The sequence below is a fragment of the Alligator sinensis genome, unplaced genomic scaffold, assembly GCF_000455745.1.
Source record: "Alligator sinensis unplaced genomic scaffold, ASM45574v1 scaffold118_1, whole genome shotgun sequence".
NCBI classification, from domain to species: domain Eukaryota; kingdom Metazoa; phylum Chordata; order Crocodylia; family Alligatoridae; genus Alligator; species Alligator sinensis.
The window spans coordinates 5,776-27,746 of record NW_005841850.1 but is presented as its reverse complement, the minus strand read 5'-3'; the positions used below and the strand labels follow the sequence as shown (position 1 = coordinate 27,746).

At 58.4% G+C, this 21,971-nt stretch overlaps 1 protein-coding gene and 1 long non-coding RNA gene across 4 annotated transcripts; one reads left to right on the top strand and one right to left on the bottom strand.

Moving 5' to 3' along the window:
* Positions 1-1,642: 1,642 nt before the first annotated feature.
* On the bottom strand, positions 1,643-16,541 carry LOC102380604 (double C2-like domain-containing protein beta). The gene is made up of 6 exons (XM_025210845.1): positions 16,499-16,541; positions 12,594-12,751; positions 12,138-12,295; positions 8,386-8,467; positions 7,429-7,525; positions 1,643-5,703 (listed from the first exon to the last, which is right to left on the bottom strand). Exons 1-6 carry the CDS (start codon positions 16,539-16,541, stop codon positions 5,567-5,569), a joined length of 675 nt encoding a protein of 224 aa, XP_025066630.1. The 3' UTR covers positions 1,643-5,566.
* Positions 16,542-18,374: 1,833 nt separating this feature from the next.
* LOC112551219 lies at positions 18,375-21,965 on the top strand. 3 transcript variants are annotated; one of them, XR_003095445.1, is made up of 4 exons: positions 18,375-18,512; positions 18,812-18,870; positions 19,514-19,525; positions 19,770-21,965. It is a non-coding gene; the product is annotated as an uncharacterized LOC112551219 (long non-coding RNA). The 3 variants fall into 3 exon arrangements; XR_003095442.1 differs by having other exon boundaries at positions 19,514-19,576; XR_003095439.1 differs by having other exon boundaries at positions 19,514-21,965.
* The last annotated feature ends 6 nt before the right edge of the window (positions 21,966-21,971 follow it).

The following is a 21,971-nucleotide window of genomic DNA, read 5'->3' as shown; positions in this document are numbered from 1 at the left end:
AATGGAGAAGGCCCCATGGTCCTGGGCATGACTGAAAACTGCACCCTGCCAGGGAAGGGTGGCCTGGTGGGGCTGAACAGCCCCCAGAAATGCCAGGCCAGTGACCTCCCTGGTGTAAGGCGGGTAGGGGCACCTTAACCCCAAGCCCCACCAACTGGTGGGTAGTGTAGAGAGTTGTAGTAGGGGCCAGGCATGCTTATAGGGAAGCACCTGAGCCCAGCAGGGGTGTGAGACCTCGGAGACCCCAAAGGAGGTAGAGTTATGTGAGTAGTGTGAGGGCCCGCACAGAGTAGGGTGCAACTTGGGCACCTGAAGGACTGTGCTAGTGGGGCGCAAAGTAGGGCTCTGAGGGCGGCTCGAAGGGCAGTACATGGGCCGCCCCCAAGAGTGAAGCTAGTTGCCTGGTGAGGGGCTAGGGGCAGAAGCAGCCCAGCGTTTGACACAAGGTTACGCCAGGTTGCTGCGTGTGTAGTGCCAGAGTGTGAGTAGCAAAGCCTGAAGGCCCGAGAGGGCCAAGGTCGCTCGAGAGGAGCAAGGCCAGTGGCGTATGGCCCGGTGATGGTATAATGCTAGAGGTCTCTGTGAGAGGGAGGCAGCGTGAGCGAGTGTGCGTGAAGGAGGCCAGCAAAGGACTGAGTTTGCTCCGGCCTCAGACCGGGGAGCAATACCAATCCGGATGCCATCTGCAAGGCGAGTGTGGAGGGAAGGTTAGGAGCCCGTTCAGGTGCCTTGTATCAAAGCAGCCTGTGGGATCCCTTGACGAGTACACACCAAACTCAGTGCAGAAGCTGCTTGTAATTTTTATTATTTCTTTTTAAAAAGACAAAAATCAAACCTGGTACATGAATACAATACATGCTCTCCCCTGCTGCTTAAATTAACTCCAAAAATAATATTAACCTTTGACATTACAACGGAGTATCACTACAAACAGACGATTGCCGTTAAAACCCCAGCCAGCCAGCCAGCCAGCCCCTGCAGCATCAGCCAGTTTTACTATACGAGTCGTGAGCTAAGTATCATCCCTGTGCTCAGAAGGACCATGGGGATCGCGGGTCAGAATAAGCAGGGCTCACACACAAGAAAATTACTAAAAAAACCCCCACCCTCGAGTGTATCCTAGGCACAGCTAGATTTATTCCAAGGTCCTCGCTGGTGAACTGTAGTAGTATCTGAAGCTGCTCTTAGACCAAGACAGGCTTTGGATTAAAAGCTGAGAGGCAGACACTTGGGGGAAGGTTTGGCGCAGTATTAGTGCCCGTGTAGTCTGTCAGTTGTTTAAAAACAACAACAGGCTTGCTGCAAACATCCAGTAGCCGTTGGTTTGACTGAGCTGACTGCAGCCTCACTGAGACTACGCTGTGGCAGTTTGGAAAAGAAAAGGCCCATCTGTTAGAAACGGCAGTGCATTTGGGTCAGTCGTGTAAACATAAGACACCCGCGTCTTTCGTTGCAGCTTATCGTATTCTAAGTGCCATCGAGATGCACCCGACACAGTGTTATTTCCAGGTGCGCAGCTCGCCAGGGCAGTGTGGCATCATGTACGCACAGCTCTGCAACCCGGAGCACTTTGTTTTTTGCAAGAACATGATCGCTCCCCCTTGCAAGGAAAGGTGGCTGAGCACCATGCTGAGAGGTAAGTGCCGCTGCCGGCTTACTGTTGGGCCTCTGTAAGCAGCTGGGAAGATGCATGCTGGGTTATGCTCATTACCATGGAAGGAGTCGCTGAGGAGAGAGGCTCTCTTTAGAGAACGCCAGGGGATATTCAGCAGGTCTCACATGCAGAGCAACTGCTTCCTGTTGCTAAAAAAAGAAGAGTGAGTGCTTGCACTCCCCTCTCTAAGTGGCACCTCTGAAAGCAGGATGGTCACTCCTGGGGTGGGTCGAGCTGCTCAGCTTGTTCTGATCTCAACCCCTTGGAACTGCCACGTTCAATCTTCCCATTCCATTAAAGGTGGCTTTAATCTCAGCGCTCACTCCCCAAACAACTGCGCAGAAATGAGTCCTTGGTCATTGTGTAGCCTTGAGCTGACCAGGGAATTAGTAAAGGTGTCACTGCTCCTCTGAGTATCCTGGCAAGCCTAGCGCTCAGTCACCAGAAGGACTGGAAAGGGTGTTTCAGCATGTCACAGGGGTGTTCTCCCTATGCCTGAAGAAGGGTGTTTGTGCCCAAAAGCTTGCAAAGAAACAAGTTTCCCAACTATTTCGTTGGTCTAACGAAAGAGACCGCATTTACCCAAAGAACCTTGTCTGCCTTTTAGCATGCTAGAAATAAAGCCACCCTGCAACACCACCGGCAGAGCACTCTTGCCTCGCACCGTGCGCCTGGTACTGGTGCTATAGAAACCCCTGGAAATGACTAAGGCCTTGCAGGAGCTCCAAGCACCCAGGGCTCTTCCCATCTGTTAGCCAGAGCCCTGCCTGTGCAGTGCTTTGAATTTCCCGAGTTTGCAGCACCCTGGTGAGGTAGATCACTGTCCCCTTTCTACAGCTGGGGAGGCCGGTGGAGGCCAAGGAGTTGCATGGTTCTGCCCAGGGCCACACAGCGAGAGCTGAGATTAAACTGGAGACATTCCTCGCTCCCGATTCTAAGTGCCCTCTGCTAATGACTGCTACCTCTTGGCTTGAATTTCACACCTTATTGTCTGCCACTGTGGGAGCTTCTTGGTTGCTTAATTCATCTGCTCCTGCCATTCATTTCCCACATGGGTTCGTAAGCCTCTGTGACCTCATTCCTTGCACCGGCTGCTAATTGCAACATAACAAAGAAGCCCAACTTCAGCGCTCTACCGGGGGCCAGTGCGCCTTGGAAAACAACCCAAAGGAAGCAACTGAATAACATTCCTTAGTGATACACCTGGGACATCCCCTCCTTGTCCTGTTACAAGCCAGGAGCCAGAGCCTGCCCTCTTCTCACCTGGGTTGCCCCGCTGACCCCCAGGGAAGCACTCATCCGTAGACAAGCAGGCAGGTTTTGGCTCTCAGCTCTGCAACTGGCAAAGGAAACATTTTCTAGTTCAAACGGTAGGCTGCTGTTGCCGTGACCAGAAAGAAAACACCGATCAGTCTGATAGCCTCAAAGGAGGCAAAAGTCTGTGCCCTGTTCATTTGGTCATCCAAACATTGGAGCGGGCAGGACGTGGCGTAGGGGACTGAGTTTGTGTAATCGCTGTGCAGAGAGGGTGAGACTGGAGAGCTGAGCCTTTACACATGACCTTTTTTTCCCTTTTTATTGTGGATTCTATTTAGAAATATTAACAAATCTGACAAAAGTACACAGGTAGGTAATACTGCGATACAAAAGTCTGGTAGGATGCAGGTTCAGGACAATTTCTGCAGCCTTCACATGGTAGCAAAACATTGGTATCAAACATTTAACAAGTCCTTGCATGACAACCACCACCGTGCATGCAGCGTGTGTATACATATATATACAGTCCAGTTAAAAAAGACGTCAATACAAAAAAAGAAAGACTCCACGCGTTCGGTCCTGCTCCACTGTAGGCATAAACCAGCATTATGGCACATAGGTGCTGAAACAAAGGGCACATTTAAAACAGCCTGGTGGGAAAGGGAGGTTTGCCAATTATTCTGGGCCACTCATAGAGCCTTTTTTATTAGAGGCACTAAGTATGCAGTGTCTGTGCCCTCAAATGGGATCTACAGGGGAGTGAGGGGGAAAGCGGGCCCTAACTACCCTGCTGTATTTTAAAGTGCTGGGACTATAGGGTGGGGGAAGAGAGCAAAGTTTTAAGATAATCTAATTCGACACACTGTTGGCATGCCAATCCAGTTCATGCATATCTGTATAACGAACTACACATAATTTATTGTTACAATGACCTTTTGAATGGTTGCCCCTCATTAAACAAGGTTTAGCCTCATTATAATGGGAAAACATAACACTCAGTCTAAAGAACACCTGAACTGCAGACTGGGATGTTCAGCACACAAGGCCATGTTTGGGAGCTAATGGAAAGGGGAGAGCGAATGTAAGGATGGACATTTCCAAGGGTTCTGACAACGGGCGACACATTGAGCTCATCTGGGACTTTGTGCTTGCTTGGAAAACCTGTGCCGGGGTCAGGAAGCAGAACCAGCTAGAGTTAATGAAGAGCAGAGTCAGTGCACGGCACGGGGGCCAGCAGAGGGGTTTGGTTCAGAACCGCTGCTGGATGCAGTCTCAGACCAGCTCTGTGATGGGAGGTCCTGACACTAAATGGATGGTCGGGGCAGAAGGGTGGTGTTTGCTGCAGTGGGGATTTGATCTGGCTCCTACAAAGATCCCATTTATTTCTACAGTGCAGAATCCGGGGCCTAGTTCTTTTGATGCTGACTGAAGCCAGCATGGAGGCAAAGAAGAGCACTGCAGAGCGGAGCAGGTGGGTGCCCTATGTGCTGTTTGCCCTGGTAAAGACTGAATAAAAGGAAAAGACCAAGCTGCATTTTCTGTCTTCTGGGACTGCGCAATTCTCCCTGATCTCAGCCATGTACAAAGACAGGATTGGGCCCAGGGACTCTTCAGCCTACAAGCCTAACCCCCCTCACACACCTAGCCGGTGGCAAGGCTTCTGTCCTGTCTTCACTGTCTCCATGCCAAAAGGAATACACAAACTAATACTAACGTTGGACAGGAAACTTCAGAGAAGCACAGTCTTGTTCAACCCCAGCTGTTTAGCTCCCAGGAGGAAAGGAAGAGCCATGGTTTCTCTGACATAGCAGCTGTGTGGAAGCGCAGTGTGGAGTTCAACTGTCTGTAGAGGAGCAGCCGTCAGTGCTAGAACAGACCGGGCTGTCATGTTTGGAAATTTAAAAGGATCAAAAATAGTAAATGCAAGACCGTGTATTATTTCTGAGGAGGCTGCAAGGGCCTCTGCCGTTCCCAGGTGGACACTGCCCAGCCTCACTGCACAGCCCTTTCAGCCTGCTGGGTGCAGGTTGTCAGCCAGGACAAGCGTCCCGTTTCCAAGAGAAAAGCAGAGAGGCCTCTTGAGCGCAGAGAACATGAGCACCCCGGAAGGAGAGGTTTAAATGCATAAAGACTCGTTAGGCCCAAACCACAGAAAGTGACAAACAACCAGAAACGTGGCACAAATCGCCTTAGTAAAATAGTTCCATGTTTAATAAATAATGCCTTTTGCTCATATTAGCTACACACACAAAGTGATGCATTCATTTTGCCACTGAATTGCAAGGCAGCAAGAAGATAATCCAGTATATCAAATAGTTAGAAACAAGTCAGGATTCTAGTGCATGCAGGCTTTGTGTCGTCTCACACCGTGGGTGTGTGTCGTGTGTGTGTTGGAGAGCATAGGTGCTTAGAGGCATCCTGAAGAAAACCCTAGGGACAACCCACTGAACAGAGAAAATCAATGTTGTCTCGTTCACTGGTCTTTCCCTGCAGTCTGGCCATCGATGGGATTTGCCAAGCCGCTCCTTGCTGGCTTGGTATCGCCATCCCTTTTAGCAGAGTAAGTAAACTCTAAGTCCAAAGGCATGAATTGTTCCTGGTTCAGGTTGCGAGAGCTCTGCTCTTCTCCGCGAGGTCTCTGGCCTGTGCTCGGGGTCAGTCGCTGAGGACGGCCCCTGGCAGCTCGTTCGTTAGCGTGTGCCAGCGCTCTATTTTCTTGTCCTTGTTTTTCAGGCAGTCGAACCAGTGCTTCAGCCTCTCGCCTTTGGCGTTAATTCCTAACACAACTCCACCTTAACAGAAAGGGACACGCCAACAGTCAGCTCGGCTGGGGAAGTAAGCCAAGCGGTGCCAGCAGAGAGGCAGACAAGTCTAACACTGCTGTGCTACCAACTGCCTCCAGCCAGCGCTACGCGGCCGGATGCTGCAAACCTGCTCCAGCTACCAGGATGCGTTTGGAAACAGCCGGCTCGGAGGGGTGAGTGTGAGGGGGGCTCTGCTGATCTATCCCACGCACATCAGGGGAGACACGCAGCTCTGCAGGACGCCCAGCTCCTCCTAAGGCTGACCTGTGGGCAGCCCAGAGACGGAGATCTTGGAGATGGCTGCTGGCCTAGTCAGGAGCAGTGTCTAGCCTGGACCTTTGCGGCTCTGGGGTAGAAATTTCTGTGCTGGGCAGGGGGCAGGGGCTTGGATCCAGAAGGCACCGGAGGGGGCTCCTGGAGCCTGGTGGCTGCAGCACTGTGCAAGGAGGTCGGTGAGATGCCAGGTCAAAGCCCCGGGGGGTGGGGAGAACCTGCATCTCCAGCTCCCTGTGCCAAACACACAAGGGCTGCACCCCCGTTCCCCCGCCAGTGACTGGCTCCATCGTCCATCCCTCCCATGCTCCTTTTGTTTCCTCTTCTGCATGCTTGCGCACTGGATTTCCTCAGCAGCATCCAGTGACAAGTGGTTTGTTTGTTCAGCTAGAAACCCTCTTGGTTTTTGCAGGTCCCTTGGGCGGTGGGGGGAAGAGGAGGAGGCTGAGAAAGGGAAGGTCGAGTACATCGCGGGGCCAGTTCCACACGCTCTGAGGAGCAGAGGTGGAGAGAGAGCAGGGCTGGAAATGACCCTCCACCCAGAGGGTGCTGGGAGGTAACAAGCTCGCCCTGGCAGCAGATCACTAGGGGCACGAGCAAGAGGACACCAGCTGCACGGGCCTCAAACCAAAGACAAACCAGACCCCCACTTTCACGCTCCTCTGGCTTTGATGAAGGGGTAGAACAGAGATACAAGTCCCTTTACCTGTGCTCCTGCTTGCTGCACAGCTGGTTTTGAAGCTGAAGGTCGGGTTGAGGTGGAGGAGAACAGAAGGAGAGGAGGAGAGCAAGTGGGAGAAGATGGAGAGCAGGAAGCAGTGCAAGTGACAGGAACAGCAGCAGCAGCGCGAAGGAAGGAGCAGAAAAAAGGCGGAGAAAAGAGGGGCGGGGAGAGGAAAACGCTAAGGGGAAAAGGGAGAAGCAGAAACAGAAGACACGAAGGAGCCAAAGAAGAAAAGAGCAAAGCAGAAGGGAAATGCAAGGGGAAGAGGCAACAGGACGGCAGAGCTGGAGGAGAGCGCAGGAAGGTGGAGATGGACAGGACCGGAGAAGCACAAGAACAGTGCGGGGGGTGGGGGGTGGGCGCCGCAGGCAAGGGTCTGAGAAATCCAGGAGAAAAGTTGTCAGGAAAGTGGGAGGCTGGAGGGGAGGGCAGGGGAGAGGAGAGACAGAGGGAAGAAAAGGAGCAGAAATGAGGGTGCAGGGGAGAGCGGGAGGGAAGAGCCGAGGATCAGGGGCAGACCAAGGGACAGAGCAAGAGCAGGGCAGCAGCGCCAGGCAGGCAGCACCTGGAAAGGAGAGGGAAGGGGCAGAGGCAGAAGGAAGGACACCGGAGCAGAAGGAGGGAAGAGCAGGACAGCAGCTGGAGAAAAGCCAGTCATGACAATGCAGGGGCCCAGAGGGCTGCAGAGTGACCGGCCTCGGCAGGGTCCTGCTTACCAATGAAGTCATTTGATTTTCCAATATCGTAATCCCACACTGTGACTTCTAAGGTCTTTTTTGCCAGGTCCCCGTGCTTTATCTCATAGCAGAACTCCTGTTGGGCGAAGAGACAGAGGTGAGGAGGCAGCACCCTCCCCAGCACCGCTGGCAGAGCACAGCCTGGCAATGTGCATCACGTCTGACCAGCGGGGGAGCTTTCAAGGCAGTGCTGACCAGGGACCGAGCCAGCAGCTGGCAGGGGCAGCCAGGTGCTGGGGCAAGCCCTCCAGGTCACCGAAAGGTGCCAAGGGTGGATGTAAATGGTCTCGGGTGCTAGAGCAGCCTGTGGGAGCCACCCAGCCACCTGTACCTGCTCATGGGACGTGCCCTAGATGCTCCGGAGCAGACTCCTTTGCTGATCCTGGGAAACACTCGTCTTGCCCCCATGGCCTGTGTGAGGGGCTCGGTGCCCCACGGCAGGCTTTGCTCTGCGTCAGGCAACTCTGGAGAAGAGGCTTTCCCCAAGTGTGATGCCCCGCCATCAACCAGGCCAGGCGGGGCAGCTGCCCAGAGAAGCACATGTGGGTTCCTGAGCAGCATGGGAGACCCCAGGGCTCCATTCCCAGGGCACTCAGCTGCATCGGTGATGGAGCCGTGTAAGCCCTTAAGGCAGACAGAAGCGAATCTTCTACCCAAACCCCCGAGCAGGAGCAAAGCTGCAGAACCAGCCTCAGCCTCGCAGTGAAGAAGTTGCACTGACCAGACTGGGCGACGGGGTCCCGGGCAGCCTTGTTAGAGCACGGGCACTTATCCATTGCTGACTGGCAGGCACGCAGAGGCCGGCTGGGACTGGAGGCCCCCTGGCACGGAGCACTGACGTGATTTATGGGCTTGTCATCTTGATGAACGAGGCTTTTTGGAGCCTCGTCAGGGACCCCCATGTCTCAGCCACCGCTGTGGAGGGAGCGAACATACCTCATTGAATTCGGGGTTCAGGGTTTTCTTTTTCACGGCTGTTTTGTGCTTTGACTTCTTGTCCTCATCTGGCTTCAAGTAGCTGTAATCACAGCAGAGCCCTGGTCACAACAGAGCCAGCTCCGCCGGGCAGGCGCCCTGTACCTCTGGTTCACGTCAGCATTCCCCAGACTCGCTGGAGCTGCGTGTCCAGCGCTGCCACCAACTTGGAGGGCAGGTTGTGGCACTGCCGGGCAGCGCGGCCTCCACCTCTGCAAAACGTGGTGGCTCTTACCTGCCTCCTGCTTTGAGACCCCCCCAGTGAAAGTTATCATGTAGACGCCACCTCACCTCGGCTGAGCTCCAGCAAGCTCTGCCCTCCCAAAATGCTGGCTGCAGACCCAGTTGTCTGCCAGGATCACTCAGTGGCTGGACACTCAGGCCGCACTGCCAGCCCGCCCACAACGGAGGAGCCTCGCCAACAAAAAGTACCGCCAGAGCCAGACTGCCGGGCACTCGAGCAGCAGCCATGCAGTGCGGTAGCACCCAGCCCACTGTCCTGCATGAACACCTGTTTCCAAAGCCCAACACCGTTCTGCTTGAAGCATTTTACCCATTGATGCACTCGCACACTGCTGGAGGGGCGAGCGGGAGCAAACGTAGAGGCCGGCATGGAGCCGATTCCCCCACTGCAGAGTCTGTGAGAGTGCCCTAAGGTGGGAATTCAGGCTCCATCCCCGGGGAGCGCCTGCTGCAGCTCAGAGCATGGCACTTTCCAACAGACGCTTCCATTTGTGCCCAGGCCCTCCTCTCCCAGCACTGCCCAGATGTGGCCTGAATAGAGCACCCATGTCTGCCCCTGCTCTGCAGTCACACCCTGAGTCCCGTGCAACAGGCAGGTGCCAGGACAACCGTGTAGCACAAAGGGCTCGTGTCTCTGGAGTCAGCCCGCAGCACCCGTGAGCAAGGGAGACACCATGGACAGTCCCCTTCATGAACTGCAGTGAAGTGAAGACCCTGCACAAGCACACCTGTCTGTCTGGCGCACCCAAAGGCTGGCCTGCTGAGCTGAGTTTAGTCTCAGAGCCAAAGGACTGGGCCAGGCTCAGGCTGCTATGGCTCCTGGGCAGGCAGAGGAAGGACCCTCTCTGCTGTCCCCCATGTGCAGGGCAGCGTGCGCCTCTCCTGCACCTGCCACGTTCATCCCTTGGCAGCAGCTCAGCACCTGAACGCTGCACCAGGCACGGGGTCAGCCAGGTTATCAGCGGCTGCCAGGCCCTGCGCCCTGCAGCCTGTTTACAGCTGGTAAGAGACAGGCACAATGTGAGCAGCCCTGGCAGGGTGGCAGAGCAGCTGGGCACTAACTGGGTGGAGGCAGAGAGGGGAGGGAAGGGCACACTCAGAGCAGAGCGGATTCAACTCTCCATTACACCCAGCAGGGCTGGGTCTGCAGGCAGGGCTGTGTGGACCCCAGCTCCCAGCCCAGGGGGCAGCAGCGTGGAGCGCATGGCACCAGCACAGCACTGCAATCCTGGGCAGGGTCCCTGCAGGAAGGGTCTAAGGCTGGGCCCAGGCAGGACATCGGCCCTGTGGCCATGGCAGGCAGGAGCCAGGATCAAAGGAGGATGGAGGATTAACAGGACCCTGCAACGGGAGCATCCGGCAGCTTGGGAGGAGGGGAAGTGTCCTTTAGACAATGCTGGGGAGCCGGAGACCCAACCTCAGCCCGACGGCTGTGCAGCAGGGCAATTGCAGGGTCAGGACAGCCCTGGGCAGGAGGGACGGGGCTGCCACAAAGGAGAGCAAGACAAGCTGGCCCCATGGCTTCCCCTCTGGGGTGCATGGGGTGGGCGAAAGGTGCTCTCTAACTGGGGCAGTTCCTTCAGATTAAGGGAGAGTGCAAATCCCAGGCCGTGGCTTTTCCTGTACAGCTCCCTGTGCTGCAAGCGCCCCTGCTCCTGGACCCCCAGCCGGGGCCCAGGCCTGGCAAGCCTTAGTGTTGTCAGCTGCAGTGCAGCCAAGGCTCCTTTTCCTTCTCCAAGGGCTCCAGCCCTAATTACCCCTTCCCGAAGCCTCGTCTCAATGAACTGTCTTGGCAGCGGCTGCAGGGAACAGCTGTGAGGGAGGCGCTGGCTCGGGGCTGCACAGAGCAACATCAGCAGCACCTTCTCCCCAAATGTGCCTGTGCCAAGCTCTCCCGATTTCACCCACAGAGGAGTGGGCCCAAGTCCCCAGCGCTGGCGGGGCAAGCACCTCCACTCCCCTGCCCCTGCACGCGGGCCTGAGGGTTGTAAAGCAGGAGTCACTCCACTGGTGTTGGTGAAGTTGCACCAGACAGCCCAAGAGCAGGGATGGCAGCCCGTTTCCCTCCTGCCCATCTGCCCTGGCTCCTTCTTCCCCAGACCCTTGGGGTAACCAGAACATCTCCCCTTGCACTGCTGCCTCAGCCAGGTGCTGCCTTCACCTCCTGGAAGGGCCCCCTTGCCCGCCACACCCTGCCACAGGCCCTGGGCTGCCCAGGCAGAGGTCAGTGCGCTTCCCCAGCCCAGCAGCTACACACTGGCGCAGAGTGCCCTGGCCACCTCCCAGAGGCCTGTGAATACATCTCAGACACGTGGTGCTTTGAGAAGGCGCCTGGCAGGCCACAGGCACAGCAGCAAGCCCAGCACCAGCTGGAGCCTCAGCGCCAAGCATCACAGCTCTCACCAGCTGGTACGACGCCTGTCTGAGGTAACGGGCTGCTGAGGAAGATACCGGCCAAGCCCAGGATGCGCCACACAGCAGCTGCCGAGCCAGACGGAGCTTCCAGGCAGCTCTCAGGAGAGGGATCGCGAGGGGAGCCGCGTTTCCTTGGTTATTCTTAGCCTCTAATTGCCTCCTCGCAGATCGTGCACACGTGCTAAGCTACAAGCATCTGCACAGCCACTGCTGGCATCTCCCCAGCCCAGCTCAGCACCGTGTTGTGGGAATTGAAGACCCCCATTCCCACCTACAGCAGAATGGCTCCAAGCTAAGGAGGGGGAATTTGCACCGCATCTGGGAAGGCTGAGCCCCTGGCACCCCCGAGACCTGCAACAGCCCTTCTTCGAGGGACAGCACCTGGCACCCGCAGATCAGGGAGAAGCTAAAGGCTCTGAGCTGGCCCCTTGCAAAGGCTCGGGCCCTAGCCCTGCAATGCACCAGTGCCCCCTTTATGCCCCTGAAGGCGGGCACAGCTGTTGACGGGGCACCCGCTGTGTGGCTCCGTGACACTTGCTGACTCGCTGCACAGTGGCCTGGGCTGCCAGCACCTGCCCTGTCTGCTGCTGAGAGACCTGACCCGAGCTGTTGTGCAGTTGGTACCTTCGCCCTTCCCTTGCACAAGATGAGCTCCCATTATGCGAAGCACCAGGCTGAATTAATCAGGCTCTAATCAGGATCAAACACCTCAATTATCCCATCCAGCTCCCCTGTCCCTGTCAGAGTGGAGCAGGATGATGGAAACCCCTCTCCTCCCATGTGTACAGGCTGCAACCCCACAGCCCTGGCCCCCCACGCCTGCCCCAGCCCATCACTGCATCCAGCAGCAGGAAGGTCACTCGATCGTGCCCTGCAGAGCTGCCCCCTCATGCCAGCCGCTCAGCACACAAAAGCCCCCAGCAGCTCCAGGGCCCAAACCCATGTGCCTGAGGATAGGCAGGCAGGGGCTCCCAAAGCATCAGCCTGCTGCAAGCCGCAGCCCTGGTCCTGGCCCCAGCCCGGCAGCCACCTGCTCCCTGAGCCATGTCACTCACGTTTTCACGTAGGGATCAGAGTAGCCGTTGGCGTCCATGGCGGCCAGGTGGGCGCAGCGGACGATGCCCACCAGGAGGCCCTGCTTCTGTGAGCTGTACTTGAGGGAGATGAGGATGCGGCCCCGCTCCTCCAAGGACTTGTCCTCTGTTTTATCTATCTGGGGGGACGGGGAGAAGAAACAGGCGCTGCTCAGTACGGGCCCAGGGCAGGACTCTTGGGTTTTGCTCCTACCTCTGCTGCTGACTTGGTGGAGCCCAGGGAACACGTCAAGTGTCAGCTCAGATTCACGGGGCCAGTCCCAGTGGTCCCAGTGACAAAGCCACCAGAGGCTGATAGGGACGGCTCTGCAGGACACACAGGGCAGGGGGAGGAAAGGAATGGGGGTCTCCCACCACTACCACCCACGTGACATGGGGCCAGCGCCTGCCTAGCCCCTGGCTCCCTGCCCTGCTCACCGGCAGCTGCTTCTCCAGGCAGATGTTGAAGTTCTTGGTCTGGTTGGGCTTCAGCTTCTTGAGCGGGATCCGCGTCTCCCCAATGAACTCGTTGTGGCGGAACTTGTCTTCATCGCAGACGGAGATCCTGAAATGCAGCAGGACTGAGTCAATCCTCGCTGTGGGGTGGGGATGCCACCAGACCAAAGCCCTGCTCCCTTGGACTGGCTCTGGCCTGGGCAGGAGCAGAGCAATGAGCACCCGCTCCCCAGGCCCAGCTGGCCACTGCCAACACCGGGACCTCGTTCGCGCTTCACAGGGACCCTCAGCCAAGGAGGCACGGGCAGACCCTGGCTCTGCTGCCTCTGCACCTGCTCTAATGTTTTGTGGGCACACGAGCCCACAGGGCTTGACCAGCAACTGAGCTGACCCCCGTGGAGCCCAAAGGGCTTGGATGGGGCCGGGCTGGAGCATGGGGGCGTCACATTAACCATTGTGCAGCGTGCCGCAGGGCAGCTCTCCCCTCTCATCACAAAGTCTGACCCTGGTGCCGAGCCAGCTGGCTGCAGCCCAGTAGAAGAGGGCACAAAGCTGCTCTTGGCCTGGGAAGTGCCCTTGACTGGGAAGCTGAAGCAGGCTGACTTGAGGGCCTGCATGCTCTTCTGCTCCAGCCCTGCTTTTACGCAGCTCATGAGAACCCAGATGCCGCTGGAAGCAAGGAGGTGAGGCAGGCAGCGGAAGTAACATTACAGATGTTGCTCCGGTCCTGGGGCTTCCAGCACACCCATGCTTGTCCCCTGGCGGAGCACGGTGGCTGCACGCCCACTTCCTGCAAGGGAGCGAGCCCACTGGCCTGGATCAATCTCTGCCGGTGGAGGCAAGTCCGTGAGCAGAGCGGCGCGGGACCAGGCCTGCTCTGGTGTCTGTCACATTGCATCTGAGCAAGGATGGGCAGCCGGCTCCCCCAGGGTCTCAGCATCCCCGGCAAGCAGGGAACACAAATGCAAGCAGAAGTCCTCCCTGCCAAGGGCCCCCAGCCTGCTTGCAGACCCACAGCCCCGCCCAGCCTGGCCAGGTTCATTCGCCCTGTTTTGTTTCTGGGCAGATGCAGCGCACTAACAGCTCATCAGAGCAGGCACGGGCTGCATGCTGCCTTCACCGTGACGCGTTACCGATTTCACCTGCGGGGCTGTGCAGGACACAGCTATGTGTGGTTTATAATAGCAGGACATCCTCATTGGAGATACCCACACACCCAAAATCTCCAGAGCAAGCCCCACGTGCCCTGGGGAGGCAGCGGCACATGGAGCAAAGGGGCAGCCCTGGAGACAGACCCTCCCAGGCCCCTGCCTGTTTTAGTGGGCTCTTGAGTCCTGTGGCTTTGCCCCCACCTGCTTCTGTGGCCCATCTGAACCTTGCTGGAGACTGTTTGCTCGCTTCCAGCTCCTAGATGTTACCGTGAGCGAGCCAGGAGTGTGCAGCTGCAGGATGTGCATTAGCTGCTGTTAGCGAGCATTCACAGTGCAGGAGGCCTGGAGAGCTTCTGGGCTGACAGGCCGGGAACTTGGGATTGAGGGACTCCCGCTGTTCTTGGAAAACAAATGGGACTACATAGGAAAGATGAACCTGGATCCCTCGCAGTCTCCTCCTACCTGCCAGGGGGAAAGGGGGCATCCCCCTCAGCACAACCTACCTGGTTATTCCCCACATGCTAGAGCTGGGTTATTATGACTCCCTGCCCTGGGCTGCACTTGTGTGAGTAGGGGTGTCCCCAGGGCCACTGAGGGAGAGATGAACCCTACCAGGCGCAGGAACCCAGCCCCGCAGCCCCTACACCTTTGCCCTGGCCGCTGGCCAGCCCCAGTGCTGTTCCTGGCAGGCAGAGGCATCTGCTGTCCTCCATGCACAGGGCATCTGCAGGCAGCTCCTGGCGGCTTCAAACCGCATGGGTGCTCCTCCCTCAAGGGCACCCCCAGCAAGGCGATGGGGGCACTTCGGACGTATTTCTGTGCTGTGATCTCACGGCTCCTCCCAATTCCTGCAGCCGCGGCTGCCAAGGACAGCGGAAGATCAACGAGGAGCCCCCTTCCCTTCCACCTCAGCACGCTGCCGGTAGCACTGCCAAGCCTGGCTGCTTGCCGTGGCGACGTGCTCACTGGACCTGTAGCCTGAGCTGCCACTCAGAGCACCTGGTCCTGGTGAAGGTTTCTCCTTCCTGCCACTCCCGGCTCCCCAGCTGGCCAGGGTCAGACTCGGCCATGCCAGATGGAGGTATGTGCAACACACACAGCCATCCTGCCACGGGAAACAGGCTTCGGCAAATGTGAAGCCCTGTTCCCACTGTGGGCAGTGCTGAGCGAGGGCCAGCGGGCCACCACGTCACGGCTCACTTGTCTTGCTAGATACAGCAGACAGGAGCCAGGTGCTGCCGCCCCAGAGATGGGTGATAGAGCACGGCCTGGACCAAAGCAGGGCTCCATGGAGTCCAGCGTCCGGCCCGGCTGGGGCCAGCTCTCAGCACCTCGAGGACCTCCCCAGCCCCAGGGACGTGTGGGGTATACCCACCAGACTGGGCCTTGCCTGCTGTGTCAGACAGGCTGCAACCCCTGGCCATGGTTTAAGACCATCCATTCAAACAACAACCGAGCCGTCTCGGTCCGTGCCCTGTGTTCCCAGATGCTGCAGTACCGACCAGTACACCGCCACGTGAGACCAGGAATGCAGCACGGACACCCCTGAGCCACAGCCTCTGCCCACAGGCCGCTTTCCCCTACTGCAGACATCTCCTGCCACCTGGAAGACTTGCTCCCGCACTGCACCCCACAGAGAGGCAGGGCCCAGCCCAGGCTGCCCCCTTGGCCCCTGGGACCGAGAGAAAGTGATCCAAGTGCCTCACACAGGCCTTGCTTGCGCTGGTGTGCAGCCAGGCTCAGCGCACGTGATGTCATCAAGGCTGGGCCATGCCACGGGCTCCCCTCTAGCTCGCAGCAGGAGCGGCTGACGGGCACGGCTTTGCCTGGCCAGGCAGGGCCGGAGCCAGGGTGTTGGCAACTGCCTCATTTCAAACTGCAGATGCAGAAGCAACGGGGCGCCCGCACACAGCGTGCGGCCTGCGCTCTCCACCCCACAACAGGGTGGGAGGGAGAGAGCGGGGGTGGAAAGAGGACTTTGCTCCGGGAGGACCACAGCACAATCCCAGCGTCTGCTACGGCTCCTTCAGCAGTAGGACGAGCAGGGCCAGTGTCCCCAGGGCTCCCAGCGGGGGGGCAGGACGCTGCTCCCTGGGGAGCTGGGGCTGGCGCTGCCTTGCTCCCAGGCTGGGGAGGCGCCTGTTCCCTTGCTGCTGGCTCTGCTGTCTGGCCAGGGACCTGCTGGGAGAAGACCCTGTGACTGGGGCCTGGTCTATCCTCCAGCTCCTGTTCCCAGCTCCCAGGGTGGGGAGAGGGGAGATTTTCTCCTGGGCAAGGTACAGGCCGAGAGAGATGGCTGCCCTGGCTGTGGCTCTGGACATTGCATGTCCAACCACCCCAATGACTAGACAACGTGCCTCTGGCTCTTAGGAGCAAGCTGGTGGCCAAGAGAAGTGCTGATGACTCCTGGCTTCCCTTCCGGTTGAGGCCAGGGCAGCTGCACCGGAGCAGAGAGCGGGCACTGGTGGGACCAGCCCATCCACCCGAACTGGCCTAACGAGGAGCCGTGTCCCGGCAGGAGGATGGAGGGGCCCAGGGGACTAGGCGAGAGCAGGCAGCGGCTCCAGGAAGAGGGGGCTACCATGGAGACGCCCAAGAAGTTTAACAACAGTCTCACAGCGAAGCCCTACAGGGAATCCAAGGCACAGACACAGCCGTCCCGTCCCCCCACACTTGGAGTTTTAACCCCCTAAGCTGCTGCGACGGGGATAGCGGGTGGGCACACACCTGACTCACCGAGGAGCAGCGGGTGGCAGGCAATGGCACTGTGGCCATCCATCGCAACGTGTTTCTGTCTGGGTGCGCTGCACAGACAGCCCAAAGCCAAGGCAGCAGAGAAGGCAACCACGGCGGTCTCAGGTGCACCCAAGGTGTCCAAATGCCTCGTAGCCAGCCGGCGGTCCTGGCAGTCATAGGACCCCCTGGCAGTAGTTTGGAAGGGCACCCAGAGCACCCTGGTGTCTCGGATGTCACAGTATCACCACACAGGTCATCCTGGCCTGCACCTAACCCCCCACCCTCCTGGGCTCAGCCTGCCCCAGCCCCCACCGTAATTGCTTTGGTACAACACGGTGGCTCTTCCCCATGGTGAGGGCCGAGGAGTGCAGGCACTGGCAGAGGGACAGCAAGACCAACCCCGGCAGAGAAGAGAAATTTCCCGGAGCCTGAAAATCCACAACCCAGGTGTTGAACTCCACATCACCAGGAAAGGGAAAAGCTGGACCCACGTATTTGGTTTCTCTGCTAAGCTGAGCTCAGGGCAGGCGACCAGTCCTACCTTTCGCTCATCCTCCCTACAGCAGCAGAGGCAAGATTGCATTTGCCACCAGGGTCAGCACTTCAATCTGTGCCTGACAGGCAGGTGCTGGCACTGCCAGAGAAACATTAGCCGTGTGGAGTGAAGGCAGCCGGTGCAAGCTACCCGACATCCCTCTGCGAGGGACGGACAACAGAGCTGGGCAGAGTCAGTGCTGCAGACTGCTGGGGGATTAGCCCGCACTACACGACAGTACACAGTCTAGCTGGCACGGCAGTGTGCAGAGATCCCAGGGCTTGGCTGGCATCTCTCTTCCAGCCGCGGCCCTGCTCTGGACGTAGCTGTGCTGATGGAAGAGGCCTTTTGCCAGCTTAGCTTCTGCCGTCAGGGGAGGTGGCTGAACACCTGCACTGACAGCAGCCCTGTAATGTAGACAAGCCCTGGGTGAAAGGCACAAACCTCACATAACCTGTGCAAGAAAAGACGGGGAAACCACCCGTTTTCCAAAGCCCCCCGGGGCTTCCCTGAGAAAGGGAAGGTTTCAGTCGTGTGCGGCAGAAACAGTGCCCTCCAAGGAGGCTGTCATTAGCACCTCTGAAGGAATTGGGCTAATAAGAGAGCAGAGGCCACTACAGAGCTGGGCATGGCTGTGACAGAACAGGGCCCGTCTCTCTTCTCCGCTGGGCCTGTCCATGGGCAGGGACCCAGCAGACGCCTGCCTCCAGCACAGGCAGAGGGGGCAAGCTCAGGTCCCAGGAGCATGGCTTGGCCAGTGGGAGCAGGACCCTTCAAAACAAGCATCTGGGATCTGTCGGACCTGCCCTCCACATTAGCAGTGGCTGGGCGTGGCGTTCTCCCTCCACCCGGTCTTTGTAACCCTGATGCTGAGGCTGTGGGCCTGGCAGCTCCATGTGACAAGTGCCAGGCGGCTGTGGCGCCTGATCCGGTACCGGAGGAAATGCAGTCACCTGCATCTGAGCTGCACCGCACAGCCTTAGGGCAGTGGAGGTTTTATGTTGTGGGTTAGGGAAACCAGGTAGGCACCACGTCTGCTGGGCACTTTCCACTGTGCTCTGAGTCCTCCATGGAGAAGATTGTCCCCTTCTTTCTCTCTGTATTAAATGCGTTCCCTTGAGGCCCCCTTCCAGCTCGATGGCTTTCAAAAGCGACTAGCTCCTTCCTTCAGCTCCTCTGACGCGTGAGAGCGAAGCAGCGAGTGAACAGCCGTTGCTCATTAAAACTTTACTTTCCATCCCACTCGCTCAGGACTCCTGCGTTCTATTTCCGACTCTCCCGCTGAGTCGCTATGTCTGTGGGCAGATCGCCACCTCTGACTCAGCACGCTCCCGCGGCCGAGGGACGCAACTACCGGCTCCCCAGGGGCCGGGAGAGGCAGGCAGCTGGTGTGCAATTCGGGGGCTCTCCGGCTGTCTAGGCCGTGGCAGCACGGAGGAGCCAGCTCGGAGCATCTCCGGGGCAGGAAGATTCCCAAGGGTGAGTGGAAGGGGGCTCCAGGTCAGACAGAGCAGAGCTGGGGTCGGGACTCCTGCTTTCACTCCATCCCCCAGCCTGTGTGACCCCAGGCCCCCTACTCCCCCTCTCCTTCCCCTCCGTGGTGAAGACACGGAGATGGTCACCACGACAGCACTGCCAACACTCAATACTGGGTACCAATATGTCAAATGGAGGGAGGGCAATGGGGGTGGGGGGGTGGGCAAAGGGTTTCTTGTACGGGCCAGTAAACATCTGCGCGCGCTTCCTTTGTTAGTAACAAATATCCGTTCATCCACAAGCCCAAGCTGCAGGGACCAGTTTGGGGTGCCTGGAGAGAATGGCTCTGTGCCACAGCCAGGTGAGCACCCACAACCCACGTTGCGTGGCTGCCTGTGTTTGTGCGGGGCAAGGGGAGGGAGAAACCCGACTTGACTTCCAGCCCAACTGCAAAGCAGCTCTGGGTACATCATGAAGGTTGCGCTCGCCATGCAGCCGGGGTGCGCGGGTGGGCAGCTGCCTCGCTGCATCCCCCCGTGCCTCTGTCTCCCGTTGTTTCCTCTTCTCGTCTGCATGCTTGCAGCCCCTTGGGGAGAGGAAGCAATAATCCTCTACAATGGGGTCTACAATGGGAGTTTGCGACTCTTGCTCTCTCCTAATGGGGTGCTCTTTGGGTGGGTCCCTTCCAGTCCAGCTGTAAGACCGTGCGCGGCACAGCCGGAGAGCCGTGGCTGTGGGGCTGGGGGGCTTGCACGCTGGAAGCCCCTAGCACAGGTTCCTGGGCAGGCTTCTCTGCAGGTGCCCGACAAGGTAGACACCGGGCAGGAAGACCTGCTCTCCCACTTCCAATCATGTCGGAGAAGAATCGCACAAAGAAAAGTTCCTTCTAAGCCCTGAGCCAGGCAGAGCGCCGACACTGCAGCATCTTCTCTTTGAATGTCACTCAGGGCGGGGAAACGGGGTTAATGAACTGAATCCAGCCTTATTTGCTTTTCCTTTTTTAGGACCGTCTCTGTGTGAGCTCTGGTGGATGGGGAACTGCAGGATTAATGGAGATGTGCGGAAAGGTGCCAGCCCTGCTTCTATGTGTGCACATGTGTGCGGGAGCTAGATCCGAGTATCTGTGCAGACGGCGTGGCCATGGGGGTATTGATCGTGGTGTTCCCAGGTGCCTGTGTCGCTGGCAGGGTGGGCGAGGGGGTTTCTTCTCTCCGTTGCATTTCCCTGCGTGTGATGCTTTTCTCTCCTTGTGTTTTGCAGTGCAACCACCCCCTGGCAGGCACGGCACACGCTTGCCCTCGCCCCTGACGGTGCATGATGGAAGTGGCCAGTCTCAAAGACTTCCAGTGAAAATCCCTGGCACCGCTCCCCAACAGCAGGGTCTACTGCTCCTTGGTGGAAGTGGGAGGGCAGGTCTTTGCCATCGGGGGCTGAGATGACAACAGCATCCCCATGCACTGCTTTGAGGTGTACTCCCCAAAGCCGACCAGTGGGACTCCCTCCTTCCCATGCCCGCGGCCCAGGCCACCCTGGGCAAGCGGATCATGGTGATCGGAGGGGTTGGAGTGAATCTGATGCCCCTGAAGAGCGTAGAGATGTACAACATCCATGAGGGCAAGTGGCAGAAGAGGAACTCCCCGAGAGAAGCAGCGATCGGCATCTCGGTGACTGCGAAAGGCGAGGAGAATTTGTTTGCTACGGCAGGCCTGTGGCTGGCAGGGAGGCCCCCCCGGTGCGGGGAGCACGGCAGGGAGAAGAGGGCTGCGCAGGGCTCCAGGGGCAAGGGGGGACTTTGAGCTGGGATGGGAGAAGGATCCCCTTTCCCTGGGAACTTGAACTGGGCCTTGTCTGAGGCTGGAGGAGTTGATCAGTGGGTTGCCTTCCCTTCTGCAACATCCCTTGTGCAGGGAAGAGGGACCATTACTCTCACAGCCCTGACCCTGAAGGAGATCCCGGACTGAAGCCATTGGGCACAGCTAAATCCTGCGGCTCTCCCACTCTCCAGCTGTCTTGGCGGACAGCGACCTCTGTTTCCCCCAGGATTATTTTTTATTTTGCCAGGCTCAAGCTTCACACAGGAGTCCAGACTTCCCCAAGGTTTGGGGTCAGGCCCATTTCTCCTTCCAGCTTCCTGTAACTCAGGGAAGGAAGCTAAGAGGGGTTCAGGGGCCAGTTCTGCTTTTGAGTACAACAGGGTCAATCTGGAGCGACTTCACTTGGTTTGCCCAGGGCAGGATTGGCTCCCTGTGTTGGTTCTGGTCACATTTATTTCCAAGGCCCACTCACCGGGTTTGCAGAGGCACTGACTGCTCAAGACTCCATGGATATCTGTGGGAGCGAGGAGCTCCTAGTGCCTCTGCAAATCAGGCTGTCAAGATCCCTGCACTGGTTTAACCTTCCTGGTGGTGTGAGGCCTGGGCTGCAGCTGTTGGAACATCCCTGGGGTGGGCACGGGGCAGGCACCCCCAAGCCTGTGGCACCCCTGGGGCTGCTGCACCACCCAGGCAAGGGGCGAGGGCACGGGGCCCAGAGCTGAGCCCAGGCTGCACCTGCACTGGTCCAGGCTGGCTCTGCACCCCATGCTGGCCTTGGGGGCATGTGCCCGGGCAGCCGGCAGGGGTGTGGGGATTGGGGCCTGGTGTGCTCCCGGGGCAGGCGGGCACTGCCTGCTGCTGCATGGGGCTGAGCCTCTGCTTTCCAGCGCCCTGCACCGGGCCGGCCCTGCAGCAGCACCACGGCCTCCAGCAGGGCCTCAGTGCAGCCCGGAGGCCCAAGTGCTTGGGGCTTGCCCTGCCCCTGCCCCTGCCCCGCTCTGTCAGCGCTTCGTGCTGCGCTGGGACAGGGAGCCAAGGCCGGGCCAGTGTAACATACGCACTGTGCAATGTGATGCATTGTGTGCATTAAGATGTGACATGAGTGTGTGCCAGAAGGACAGCAATTTGCAGAGGGCTGCTGACTGCCCTTGCACCACACATCGCAGAGGCACCTGGAAGTGGGAAGAGGAAGTGATGAGGACCCTGCAGAGTCCTGCTGCTGGACTGCAAATCCCCCAAACCCAGCGGGACAGGAGGAGGAGGTGGTGACCTGGGATCCCTGGCTGGCGACATGCCAGCAAAGCTGCCAGCCGTGGTGCCCGCTGGAGAGGGCCTGAAGCAGAGAAGACGCTGCATGGCACAGGGCTCTGGAGGAAAGGCTGGTTCTTGGGGACATCCCTCCGCACAGGAGGGCAGGGGACCGACCGTATGTGCTGATGTGTGACCCAGCGGGACTGACCACTACCTGTCCCCTGCCCTCGAAGTGCACGTGCTTATACTTGGGCTGCCTGTGTCCTGGGTGTCTGTCCCTTCCCTTGGCCTGTGCCCCCAGCGCCCAAGACACTGCCTAGAAAGGCCATCCCTCCTGGGCTGCAGTGCCTGTGCCTGGCCCCGCCGGGCTCTCTTCCACCAGGCTCACACCGCCACG

Bases quoted from the DNA above. Each gene is read 5' to 3' on its own strand.
- LOC102380604 (XM_025210845.1), bottom strand. From the start codon at position 16,541: ATGGATGGCCACAGTGCCATTGCCTGCCACCCGCTGCTCCTCG. The intron at 12,752-16,498 runs GTGAGTCAGGTG...CCCACCCCACAG, and splicing joins CTGCCACCCGCTGCTCCTCG to CGAGGATTGACTCAGTCCTG. The intron at 7,526-8,385 runs GTATGTTCGCTC...TTCGCCCAACAG, and splicing joins TGAACCCCGAATTCAATGAG to GAGTTCTGCTATGAGATAAA.